This window comes from Pollicipes pollicipes, unplaced genomic scaffold (genome assembly GCF_011947565.3).
Source record: "Pollicipes pollicipes isolate AB1234 unplaced genomic scaffold, Ppol_2.1 Scaffold_3087;HRSCAF=3621_pilon_pilon_pilon, whole genome shotgun sequence".
NCBI lineage: Eukaryota > Metazoa > Arthropoda > Thecostraca > Pollicipedomorpha > Pollicipedidae > Pollicipes > Pollicipes pollicipes.
This window is the reverse complement of record NW_023596225.1, coordinates 15995405-16008836: the sequence shown is the minus strand read 5'-3', so window position 1 is coordinate 16008836 and position 13432 is coordinate 15995405. Positions and strand designations below refer to the sequence as shown.

The following is a 13432-nucleotide window of genomic DNA, read 5'->3' as shown; positions in this document are numbered from 1 at the left end:
AACCAACCACTGTAGTCATTACCCGCGGAGCGAACCACTGCAGTTATTCCGGCCATGAGTGAGCAGCTATTCCACACACGCGGCGCCGGCCCCGGGGCTGCGGCAATCGGCCGTTGTCAGCCCGGCAGGCAGCGGGTTCAGATGCCTGTGCGGTGGTCCGCACGGACACGACCTGACAGGAGCCTTTCTTGCGGGACCCGACTGCGGCGGCCCGCGGCGCACCAGCAGTTTTTGCCCGCCCGGGTCGAGGGAAAGAGACCAGGCCCGACCACCGTGAAAGGAAACGGAGACGGCGGGACCGGAGTCGGACTAATGCCGACGGTGATAAATGTGTAACACGCGGCGCAGAGGCCGGCTTTCCTCCGCAGTCGGCCACACATTCGGGACCAGGCGGCAGGTGACAGACTGCACGCGCCGGCTGGCCTCCTCCGGTATTCCGATGACAGTGTGCGTCAGGGCTAGTCCCGTTCCCATAAGGTCATCCTGGCACAATCGGACAGAACCTCACCGTGTGCGGTTCATAACCCATTCGTGCCCGGACAATTCACGGTTCATGGCCTCATCCGGGCGTCTCTTTCGGATCTGAAGTGGACGTGAAGAACAATATTGCGGCTTTCACCTAGCTTGTCTCAATGTCTTCTTGTCGTGTCTCAACACATGAGAGCTGAACTAACATCACACATTCACGTAGTGTACAAAGAACTTACTATCGTGGCAGCAAGGAAGAGCGCATACAAATACCACAATGTCGCTCCGCTACAACATGCAGATTTCCGCCCAGAGCGCCACCGGGGCGGCGCGGTCGGCCACCGATTGCCGGGCGGCGACAGGGGGCGTCGTTTTTGCCTGGCCTCGGGCCGGCCGGCGCGCTTTCTCGGGCGGGCGGCCCGCCTCGCCCCGAATTCCAGCGAGCGGGTCGGACTCGCGGCCTGGGCAGCGCGCGGGGGAGGAGGGCAGGGAAAGGCTACCGCAGGTCGGTCGGCATCGGGCAGGACAGGAGGAAGCAGGTCACATTCGCTGTCTGACGGCTGTCGTCAGGCAGAAGAGGAAGAAACGGGTCACGTTCGCTACCCGAAGGCTGTCATCGGCTGGCGGAGGACGGAGCGGGAGCGTCAGGGAGCGGGAACGGGGGTGTCAGGCACCGTTCAGCTGACACGAGGAAAAACAGGAGAATGGGGCCACTCGCAACGTGGGTGGAGCGCGAGACGGATTGCTCACGTGTCCAGATGGGGGAGAGTGTAGAGATTGCCAGAGCCACCATGCCGGCAGGTCCTGATAGACAGGACGGCCCATTTGGTTGGGAGCTACCAGCTTCCTCCATGCACAGAGGTGGTTAGCTAAGGCAAAGGTACCTAGGACAAAGGCACTAGCTAGGCAGTGTGGGCAAAGAATGGGCAGAACTGAAGCAAAAGCATTCCCAATCTGCTCAATGTTTTCATCTGTAACCCATACTTGTGTTTCTCAACCATTCTGGATACATCAATGTCCTCTGGTACTCACTTTTCCGACATGTTTGCTGGTTATGTGGATTCTTCACTTGGCACAGGCAGCAAACCTGAAAAATACATTGCTGTTATCAGGGTTGGCTTGGCTTTAAGTGATGCACATCTGGAAGCCATGACTGGTGTTCTCATGGTACATTTTGGTTGGGCTGAGGCCAGTCTCAGTAATGTGCAAACATGCATCCTTCCAATGACCACTTTGTTTTTTAAGAAACTTAAGGGCCCCTCACTGTTTGCTATGAAGACAGCAAAGGCCCATGAGCCATAACTTGTGTGCACCTCTGCATGTATACCCTATGTATATACCATCTCTGCATGTATGCCCTATGTATATACCACAAATCAGATATGTCTGTCAACTCACTAGCAATGGTGACTACTGATGTAAAAAGGCACACAACATGCAGTCATGGATACAACTGTCAAGAGGACAGATCAAGTAGAGGTGACATGGCTCAAAGCATTAGCAATGATCAGATGGCAAACCAGCAGGCATCACACTGTGCACAATGTTTTAAGATGGCATATACCTTATATCTGATACCACCCTTCCTAAGGCAGCCCTACCCTACAGCTTAGTCCCTGATGACATCTTCTGTTCACCCAACAATTGTTAAAAACATTTTTGGGATCTCACAAATTATGCATACATTCAGAAAGCTTAAAGCCATAATACCATTGAAAACTCAGGAAACAGCATTGCAGACATAATTTTGTACCATATTCTCCTTACTACACCTGCACTGTTCACACTGCCATGAGGGTGACTAATCCACTGACATACTTAATATTAAGTCCCTGCCTCATTACACATTTGGAGGAGAAAACCAAGGATATTCTCCTAAATGTCATGACTTAAGGCATCAGTGCCTCTGGCTACAATATTTGTAAAGGATATGTTCAATCTCCTTGCCAAGGCCCTGAATAGAGCTTGTCTTTTGTATTCAAATTTATGAAACCCTTCATTACTTTTAAGTTCCATCACCACTGTGTTTCCTAGGGATAAAAAGCATGCAAGTCATGATGTCCCATTGTTTTGAACAATATAAATGCATGATTTACAAGAACCTGGTTTGGTAGCCAGCATTACATATCAACTCAGTGTCATGCAACACCATTCAGTCAATGCTGCTGTTACAGCTAAATATTAAGCATTCTGTCACCAGGCTCCGTGCACACCGGCAAAGCTCATGGATGGGTACCAAAAGGGTAGTATAAAATAACTGTTTTTGTGGACAATATTTCAGCATGACCTTGCAACCAAGCCTAAGTATAATACAATGCTGTTCAAAACTTTCCTCCCTCGTTGTTTTTCCGTTACGCCCATCAATCCCGCCCCCACCTATGTGAGTAGATTGTGAACTGAACCGACAGTATCACGCCGTAATGTCACACCACCCGCTCTCCCGCAAGACGACAGAGGACTGATGCGAAAACACCTCCACTTCGTTCACAACTCACAGTTGCAGTAAGTCGCTTACCAAAAGCACAGCAAACGCTCGCAACCGGATCCCTATGCACTGACACCCGGCCCCGGCTACACTCAACCCCCAGATGAGCTCTTTGAGCGCGCTCGCGAAGTGATCACAGCTGAGAAGCAAACGCTGGTTTTGATTCTCAGCTCACTACTATATTTTGTTCAATATGCGCTGCGAACACTGAACTGAGCACACAGAAGCACACAGAAGCGAATCAAAACGCGAGCTGCTGCTACGTCAGTATGTCCGAGCCCTACTGCTTCTGCTTTCATGTTACATCATTGGATAAGCTTACTTTACGGTGCCGCAAGTTCATGCGGTTAGCATGCTTACGTTAGCGAGCTGAACATAGAGCGAATGTTAAACTAACCTCCCTCGTCTTTTCTGCGCCATGAATGGCACACAGCAAATCGGCGCTGTGTTGTATGCGTTGGAGAGCATATAGCGTTGTTAAAAGCGGTGCGTGAGTGGGTGAGATCTTTTGGGCGGTGGCACTTTGTCCACGTTGCAGTAAATCTCTTCTGCCATTTACTGTCACTCATCGCGCCTTTTTGGTCAGCGCAGCTTAGTTCGGAAATATGACCAAAGATTCGCATAGTGCAGATAAATGGCAGTGGCGCGAGTTCTCTGAACTCTATTTGAGGAATGCCTCTGCTCCAGTGACAATGGCATTGAAGGTTTGTAGTTCTCCAGCTGCTGGCACGTTGTTTTTGTAAATTGCTATTGTCTGTGTGTGTTTGTGTCAAAATCAGGGTGTAAAGATCTTTTGGAAGTGGATATTCTTTGGCAACTATAAGAAATTATCTGGGAGGACTCAGGAGATAACTTGTTTTAGTTTAAGGTCATGAACTCCATTTGCCTCTGCACTGTTGTTGTTTTTGTTTCAGTAGTTGAGATGAGTGGCTGAGAAAGTGACCTTGCATGTGTTTGTCATGTTTCAGTGTGTATGCTGTTGCCTTCACTGTAATGTGCTCCATGATTATTTAATCAATCTGCATTAAAGTATAGCTATGTTCTTTACATATGATGGTATGCTTTCAACAACTGTATAGTACAGTAGGATATTGTTCACAATGTGCCCTTGATAAACCTAATTTTAAGGTTAACCATACAAATGCTATCTGAATTTCCAGCATGTGGATCATTGGCTGTGTGATAAAACATACTTGGTCGGAACTGAAGCCACATCCATTGACTCAGATATCTTCAGACTTATTCATCCTGCCATGGTAAGTCTGCTGTCATCCATATTTTGTTTGAAGGTGTTGGGGTATTAGTTAAACACGATTCTGTTTGCAAAGTTTTCTCTGGCAAATATGTGCGCCCTGATGAACTCTACTGGACACGGGTCAGCAAAGTTGAGTGTGCTTTATCCATTCTTTGTGATCTTGATTAGCAGTGGATTAATCTGGGATGGAACACTGGGATCTCTAAGCTACTGACACCCTTTTCAATAAAAGAACATTTACTCATTGAGCTTAATTTTTATCCTCTATTACCATCCATATTGCTGCCACTCTTCCCAGATTGCAACATCAAATGTGAATTTGAAGAATGTTCACAGTCTAAAAAATGCAGGTTCTGAATGTCCCTTTTGTCCATACCCCCTACTCTCCCTTGCCAATGTAGAACATTTGGATGTCTTCATTGTTGCATAGACAGATCTGACAACCTTGGTATTCCAAACAGGATATAGTAGAGAGATAAGATGACAACAAGTGGTGTGGTGTCATGAAATCTTGTGATTGACACTGTGTGTTTGCTTTTAGACATCATAAGTAACTGTTAGGTTAAGTAAAGAACACATTTTTCAGAAATGATGATCTTAATGTTTTATTGCAAACATGCCTCAGATGCAATTGGTGATAAGCATGCAGTTATACACACACATGTTTAACCTACAACCAGCATGTGATGCACTGATTTATAAATTTAAAGACATACCAAGCTATGTATGATCACAGGTCACAACAAAACATGAACTTGTAGTATTGGCCTCAGGCACATAACACCAAGACTTCAAACACAGAGTCTACATTAGCATAGCAATGAACAAGTACCGAACCCTAGCACCTTGGCTCGGTGGTTGACTAACGGCCTAGTGTGACGCCTCGCTGCCGGCAGGCCCGTCTGTCCCACCAGGAGCGCGAGGCGTACCCGCACCTGTGCCGCTGGTTTCGGCTGGTGCAGAGCACCGAGCCGGCCAGCGCCGGCCGCGCCACCGTCGTCATCAGCCGTGCCCGGCTCTACGCGTGATGCCGGCGAACGCGCGCCCGGAGCGGGGTCTGCTCGGGATGGGGGCGAGATGCGGGCGCCGGCTGCAGCTCGTCCGGCGACGCGAACGGGGTGTGAACCTGTGGACCAGCCCTGCCACTGGCGCAGACCGAACGCAGGCCGATTCTCCCCCCCCCCCCCCACACCCACACCCGCACTCATGATGTGGGCAACATGCAGACTCATGGACATATCTCGTAGAACACGGTGACCCCGCTCGTTACGAGTAGACGCCATCTCTACTCGTCATGCAGAGGGAGGGAGGGAGCGCGGGCTGCCAGCCTGACTCGACTCGTGTTGTGGAGCGACCGACCATGTTTGGACTCGGCTGAGTGCACGGATGGAACGCTGGGCTCAGTAAACAGCTTACAGAGTTCGGTCGTCACCAGAAGGCTGATCACTGCTCGATCAATGTCGGCTGATTAAGGCTTGCCCGGCAAATTCAGTTCTGCCGCGTCATTCGGCGCTCGTCATGCGTTGAGAGCTGCGCTGTTTTGCCGGTAAGGGCCAGGCGCGGACTCATGGGATCTTTGTGCGCTTGTTGTCCGGTTCTGGGCGCGGGAGGACTGAGGGTGAGGTCGCCGTTTTACTTGTGGACATGCTGTTTGCAGGTCGACAGTTCGCTCTGATCTTCCTTCTGGGCGTCTGGCTGCGATTGGCGGGATTTGTGGTGTGCGTTGATGGCGGGGGTGACTGGTGGTGCTCGCAGTGTTCAGCAAGGCTGGGATAACCACATGGAGCTAAACGGCAGACGTGTGGGCCGTGGTCGCATTGTGAAAACCTCGACATTATGAAAACTTTGACAGGGTTGCGTGATGTCTTCGGTTGTGACATAAATGATCAATCCATACGAAAGATGGTATTTCGTTTTATTTGGATGGCAGGCTGCTGATATTCACCGAATTTCAATATCTTACAAATTTGGCAAAGCTGGCGCATCCTCAATTTCATCAGATGCAGTCCCAAAAGCTAAAAAGTTAGTATGTGACACTCCTTGCAGTAGTTTGATCAACTGCTTTCGAAGTGCGGTCTTCGAATCGAAACGTCTGTCCAAGAGATCGGGATCACGCAACAGGCTTTCTTGTATTCTTCCAGAACGATCAGGAAATTATAATGGCGGTTGGCAAGAGTATGTAAGCACCCAGTGTGCCTTTTTCACAGTTCTTCCGTTAGGTTTTGGTGTTTTCTACGGAGGTTGATTATTCATATAAAAAGTAATCCGTCGATGTCTGTCATCTATTGGCTGCGCTGGTGTTTCAGCTCCATCAATCGTTCCTTTTTGAACGAACGATCAACATGCAAATTACGGAGATATGGTTGCGTGACAATAATTTTGTATAACCAGGTTAAACTTCATTGCCAAACTGTCTTGAGACGTGATAATTCATACGGCAAAGAATGTGCCATAACGTAATGCATGTGTAAGCAAGTATACCTTGCTGGAAAAATAAGACGAATACGTTGTGAGCTAATATGTATAAGCATATATATATATATATATATATATATATATATATATATATATATGAGACAAGAATAAGGTAAGGCACTAGCGAAATAGGATATGAAATAAGACATTGTGATGCAAGATGCGAGGCAAGTTCAAGATGACATCAAATATAGGCGATGTGGAAGGTCATATATAGATCAGATGTAAGATTCAGGTTGACCTCCCAAAATAATTTGAGCAATTCCATTTCCTTCCGGAACGCAGGCATCACGCGCAATAAAGAACAATTGGTAAAAACGATGCCCAAAGTGCCAACAGATGCAGGACTGCGCCTCAGCGCCACGCGCTAGTGTCCAGAGCGGTGCGAGACCAGTCAAGTGTGCTCCTTCGTCTGAAGCGCTTTCAAGCTTCGTTCTGATGCCCCCCAGCTACACGGCGAGCTACAATGCATCGAATGAATCCCGTGAATCAAAGCTTTTCCAACACCTTCGACAATGTTATCAGTAGCTTCATGCCGTGATATGATCCAAAAACTGACCGCGTCCTGCGCGTATAAAATCGAATCAGACCCTTCGCCCAGAATGAAATGTTTGATTACTACAAGACAGAGGAGCGTGTTCTGAAGAACATCTCGAAACCAACTCATAGTCCCGCGTTACCGCAGAGACACCGTCATCGCGCCGACTGCGCCACCTCGCGACCGCCAGGTGGCGTTACCCAGCAGCCACTCGGATGTGCTAATCGTCTGTAGCGCCCAGCCACGTTAACACAAAAGATGAAACCCTCACATCATCGGTCCGACGTTCGCGTATCACTTTGAACGTTACCAAAGGCAACGGCGCCGCTGTCACTGCACTGTGGGGCCACGGTGCGACCGCGGAGCATCTAGCTCACGGTCAGTAGGCCACGGCGGCGCCGGCAGGTCCGGGCGCCGCCACACCGTCAGCGCTGATCCAATGCCGCCGCAACGAAGGCTGCATCGCTTCTCCAGCAGCTCCATGCCGGCGCCAGACTGTGCGGGCTGCTGGCAGCACCCCTGTGTAGCCACCAGTTGGTTGCTATGCGACGGTTTGTCACCCCTGCGTCTCGGCACTTGCTGGATACGTCAATGTTGATGTTGCGGTAGCCAGACGGAAATTTTGTGAAACCTTCTGCACGTATATCTCCAGAAAAATGCTTCACTGGCCCTTCACAATCAAATTAGGTTGTTGAAAATGACCTAACCTCACCAAAGAAGCAGGAAATTCCCAGGTCAACGGGCCACGTTTCCAGAGTTTTTCCAGCTCCCCGCGACAGGCAACTGCGTGGTTTCCTTCCGCGTACGCACTTCCCTTCTACACATCGGTCAAATGTCCACTGTCCAGCACTCCACCCGCCGAGGCGTGGGGCTTCTTGAACTGTGGCTGGAACTATCAGGAACGTGGTCCTTGAGAAGAGCGACTGAACAGCTTACGTCGTTGCGTGCTGTACAAGCTTTTCCAGCTATGAGCGCTGAAAATGTGCGGTGTCATTTGCCAGTTGGCGCAGTTTTGGTACGTCGACACACATGCCTGTCACGCAGTGAATCAGCTCTTCTGTCACGCATGATCCCTCGCTGTGGACTCCTGATCCCTTCCAGGCTGACTGCGCAATTAAATGGCGGTCGGCTGGCAGTGAACGTTTCGGCTACCGCTTAAGCCGCTCGGTTCTATCCAATGTGCAACAGATGCTTGGTGAAATGACGTCCTGCGATGACAATGTGCTGAATATTCCAGGGTTGGTTATTGCTGCCAGACTTCCAGGCAATGAAAATGGAGGTAAATATGACGTGCTCACCGTATTATCAGTGATGCACGATAGATGTCAGGTGAAGCTGGTCGAGAACCCGCGCGTCTAGTTCTCATCACAGCCAACAGGTGCCGCAATGTGCATGAGGGGTGCCTAGTTATAATTACTGTCAACAGATGGGAGGCGTTAGGTCAGGCATGTCCGCTGCGTTCAGTTCCGATTGCGGTCCACAGATGTCAGGCGGTGCGCCAGCTGATCGCCCGTGCGTCTCGTTCTGATCACGGCCGACAGATGTCAGCGGTGCGCCAGGTGAGTGGGTGGAGGTCGCCAGGCGCCTGGCCAGTCCGCGCGCGTCCTTGCAGGGGTGGACAACCGCAGCCGCACGTCCCGCACCATGGAAGCTGTGCTGTCGTCGCTCGGGCTCGGCACGCGCTACTGCGTCGTCAGCGCCGACCACGAGCAGCCCGAGCTATACGCCGACGACAACGAGCGCTGCCCGCAGACGGCGTTCGAGCGCTTCACAGACTTCGGCACCGTGTACGACAAGTTCTCTAGCGGCGAGCGTCCGAGCCTGACGCTGGCCGGGCGCCGGTCCGACAGCAGCGCCGCCCGCCAGCGCCAGCGCAGCTCGGAGCGCGAGAAGGAGAACACCTCGCCCGGCCAGGCGGTGCTGACGCTGTTTGACCGCCTGGCGATGCGACACAGCAAGACAGAGCTGTCGTCGTTCGATCGGCAGTTCCCGCTCAGCCGCAGGTATGTGACGCAGTCTGCAGCGACGCACTCCTGAGTTCAGAGGAGCATTGCCAGTGCGGTTTTGAACCATAGAACTATTGTAATTGGTGTGGGCAAGACTCTTTACAGGGGCTCACAGCGGAGCGGTTGTTGCGGCAGTGCTGCGTGCGCGCGTGTCTCGGTTGCCGGGGCTACCGTTGCGCCAGACCCCAGATGCGTGCTCGGCGGTCCTGAGCCGCTGGCCACGGTTTATGACCGCCAAGCACATAAATCAGCCGGCTGGTGCCTCCCCCCCCCCCCCCCCCCCCCCCCGTCCGCTGCCGTGCTCAGTCATAGCCTCGGGTTCGTCTTGCCCGGGTCTGAGCCGGGATGAGGGCGCGCCCTCCGGCTTATTTGGCTCGCTGGGAGACGCAGGTGGGTCTGCTGACGCTATCCGGCTGCGTTGCCGACTTCCGGACCTCCGTCAACTTTTCCATCAGCCTCTTTGTCTGATTGATCTTGACTGGAATGGTAGCGACTCTTGCTGTCATGAGCGTGACCACCAATGGGGTGCATGGGATCCGGACCTCAGTAACGTTTCGGGCAAATTGGACTATTATCGTATTTTGGCCGTATAACATGGCACCAAAAACAAGCTGACATAGTAAAACAGAAGACGTGGCTTGTGTACGCTTGCAGTCAAGCATTTTAGGTGGAGAACATTGATCAATGAGATAATTCGTGGCGAAGCAAGCGCTTCTTTAAGACAGAACCACAAGCCGCTGGTCTCTCGCAGATGGCATGTTATGCATCTCGATTGGGATAACTGACCGCATGACCGGCGTCGTATACAGGCGGCACTCCCTAAACTTGAATGATGGATACCAAGACATCGCATCCATTTCCACGAATGACTCTTCAAGGTTGTTGGCCCACGAAGTGCTGCCAGGCTTGACAACCCGGCCAGTCCCCTTCCTCCCCATTTCCGGGGCGATGCACCGTTATCTGGCACCTCCACAAGAGACGCCGTCCCTCCGGCCCAGTTCTGCCCGCCGCGCCAGTTCCGGTCCGGCGGGCGGTCCGCTAACCACTGCCCTCGCGGGTCACGCGGATGGCTGCATTATTCAGTGATCCAGCACCGCTGTCCGGCCCTCTCCGGACCAGCCCGCCGCTCTGAAGTGCGCTTTGTCCGCGAGGGTGGCTCGGGCCGCTCCCCCACCCGGTCCTGCGGTGCCGAGCCGGATCCGCATCTGAGGGCGGGTGGCTCGGACAACCCGGCGCGCGCCTGGATTCCCAAACTTTGGAATCTGGATCCCGTTTTGAAGGTTCGCGTTGGATCGGGGATCCGCCGGTGGTGTCCACGCACATGTCGGACGGCGGGCGGACGGGCCGGCGCCGGGCGGGGCCGCCCAGCTGATCGGCCCGTTACGGTCCGCCGCGCCTTTGTCCGCCGGTGACGTCAGCGCCGCGTCACGTGACCCGCCGCGGGCGTGACGGCGCACATGAACTCTGAGCGGAGTCAGCACGACGGGGCCGAGCTGCCGCGTGGCAACTGCTGCTAGGACGGCGGATTTGTACTGGTCTTCTCAGCCCGGACGGCGGACCTGCGCCGGTATTCTCGGCCCGGACGGTGGGCCTGCACCGGTCTTCTCGGCCCGGACGGTGGGCTCGCACCGGTCTTCTCGGTCCGGACGGTGGGCCTGCACCGGTCTTCTCGGCCCGGACGGTGGGCCCGCACCGGTCTTCTCGGCCCGGACGGTGGGCCTGCACCGGTCTTCTCGACCCGGACGGTGGGCCCACACCGGTCTTCTCGGCCCGGACGGTGGACCTGCACCGGTCAGCTGGCAGTTCGCACCTGCCGCTGCGGACCCATCCTCGTCGCTCCGTAGGCACCGCGGCGGTCCTGAGCCAAGCGGTGACGGTGCGGTCTGCTCGTGCAGGGCCGTGTCGAGCCGGGCGATTGTCCATGGCGCTGGCCGGTGGCTGCACTGAACGGCACCTGGTGGTGTCACGACGCCGGAGCCAGCGTGACCCAGAGAGCGCCGTCACGCGTCCTTGACCTGGTTCCTAGGGCACGTCTCGGTATGAGCCGCACGCCGACGAGCTGGATCGACTTCCAGTCCGTTTGGAAATCGCCGCCGCTCAGTTTCGTAAGCGCGTTTTAGCGCAGCCTATGGTTAAGGTCGCCTGCCTGCTAATAAGGACTTGTCGCCTGGGGCCGCCGCTGAACCTCATTTGTGGGAAGGCTGCCGCGCCTCCAGGTTTGCATTCACAGATCCACAGCTTGTGATCCGCGATCGCTGCCATTGCCCCAGGCGTGATCGTGACACGCCCGGCTTGCAACTACACCTTCAACAGAAAACACATTCTCCATGGCACGTTATGGACACGAATTCCTTATATTTTGCCGTTCATTTTACGCACATAAAATGAAGGAATGACTACAGTACCTATGTGCATGCTGATTGTTAAATGCATTGATGTACGGTTGAAGCGAATGTTGCACATGCAGGAGGCATGTTTGCAGATATTGGTAAGAGATTAAACGAAACTAGACGCATTCGATGGGCTTCACAGATCCATAATTCTGTGACCAAACACATTCGATCCAAAACGTCTCACAACGTTCCGAGAGCTGCTACCGAATCTTCATCAACGGAAGCAAGAAGTGTTTAAAGAAAAATTCATGTAACAGATACCGAGAAATGCATGACTAACTGCTCTTCAACACTTCTGGATGGATAAAGACGATCATTACACGAACGTCGGATCCTTGACCTACTATCGCCACCATTGCAGATCTGACAAGTACGCAAAAAGTGCCGCGATTATGAAGTACGAGGATGAATCGCGATGCACAAAAGGATTCCTGATGGGTGGCACGCATACGTCAAACGACGACATACATCAAAATAATGGTGCTTTAAATCGACAGAAGAAAGCCCGGACCTGCGGCAGCATGGAATATCAATTCGAGCCCGCAGTGTGACACAGACGGGGCCGGTCTGCTCCACGCGTGCTGGCTGATTTGCCGCTCGGGAACGGGCATGAACCGCTCAAGCCTCCCGCAGCGGACGGAGATGGGACGTACCTCGTGCGCGACGGCCCCTGGCCTTCCGCCACCGGTGCGGGACGGACTCCCTGCTGGGAGTTGGCTGATCGCGCAGCTGGCGGCACGAAGTGCTGACAGGTCAGCGGCTGATGTGAACGGGTCGGCAGCTGATGTGGACGAGTCGGCAGCTGGTGTGGACGAGTCAGCAGCTGGTGTGGACGGGTCGGCAGCTGATGGGACAACTTAAGCCTACAATTATTGCCACCAAGAAGCGCACTGGTGAATTTTTCAGAAAGGGTGCCTGAAAATTTGAATCCTTCTAGATACCCGTTAGTCTGTTCTGAAAGACAACACCTGGCGATCGTGTAAATCTTTGGTCCTTGACCTGTTATCGCCACCATTGCGGGTCCTATCATTGCGTAAAAAGCACTGCCTTTATGAACTGCGTGGGTGCAGGGTGACCTACTGAGTCCTTCACGAATGGCTCGTGTGTGATCAACATGCGTGCCTGACCGGCATGCGTCAAAACAACAGCACTTCAGATCGGCGCAAGAAAGCTCGGCTCAGAAGCCGCATGGGATAGCGATTCAATCATGCAATGCCACTCAGACCGAGCCGGTCGCCTTCACCGACCCGCATGGGATAGCGATTCAATCATGCAATGCCACTCAGACCAGGCCGGTCGCCATCACCCACACAGGCTGGCGCGTGACAACGGGGCAGACATGGCTCGAGCGGGGATCCCCGCAGCGGGAACAGATGGGCCGCCGCTGGTGCGCAGCGAGGCCGCCGGGACGGGGTAGACTGCGCGTGTGCTGGACGCTGGCAGGTCGCGCTGCCGGCGGTGCGGACTGTGGACAGGTCGTTGGTTGATCCGGACGAGTTGGCAGCTGATTCCTGAGCGATCGATGGCGAGTCCAGCAAGGCGTTCATTCAGGTGCCAATGATGGGTCGGAAGGCGGTCCTCTGTTTCGTGACCAGGCAGTCGGTGAGCTGGCAGGTCCGGTCCGTTGGCGGCTGCTGACAGGTCCGGCCGGTCGACAGCTATTGGCAGGTCTGGTCTGCCGGCGGCTGTTGACAGGTCCAGCTGGTCGGTGGCTGTTGACAGGTGCAGCTGCATGCTGGCCTCTGACGGGTCTCGGCCGGCCGGCGGGTGCTGACCGGTCGCGGTTGCGACACCGCCGCGGCCGGCACACCG

General features: G+C 53.6%; 1 protein-coding gene and 1 long non-coding RNA gene across 2 annotated transcripts; both read left to right on the top strand.

Moving 5' to 3' along the window:
* Nucleotides 1-3416: 3416 nt before the first annotated feature.
* Nucleotides 3417-6116, top strand: LOC119090668 (uncharacterized). Its single transcript, XR_005093283.1, has 3 exons — nucleotides 3417-3657; nucleotides 4114-4209; nucleotides 5105-6116. It is a non-coding gene; the product is annotated as an uncharacterized LOC119090668 (long non-coding RNA).
* Nucleotides 6117-8738: 2622 nt separating this feature from the next.
* On the top strand, nucleotides 8739-12186 carry LOC119090336 (uncharacterized). The gene is made up of 2 exons (XM_037213130.1): nucleotides 8739-9224; nucleotides 11982-12186. The coding sequence occupies exons 1-2, from the start codon at nucleotides 8866-8868 to the stop codon at nucleotides 12169-12171; spliced, it is 549 nt and encodes a 182-aa protein (XP_037069025.1). The 5' UTR covers nucleotides 8739-8865; the 3' UTR covers nucleotides 12172-12186.
* Nucleotides 12187-13432: the final 1246 nt, after the last annotated feature.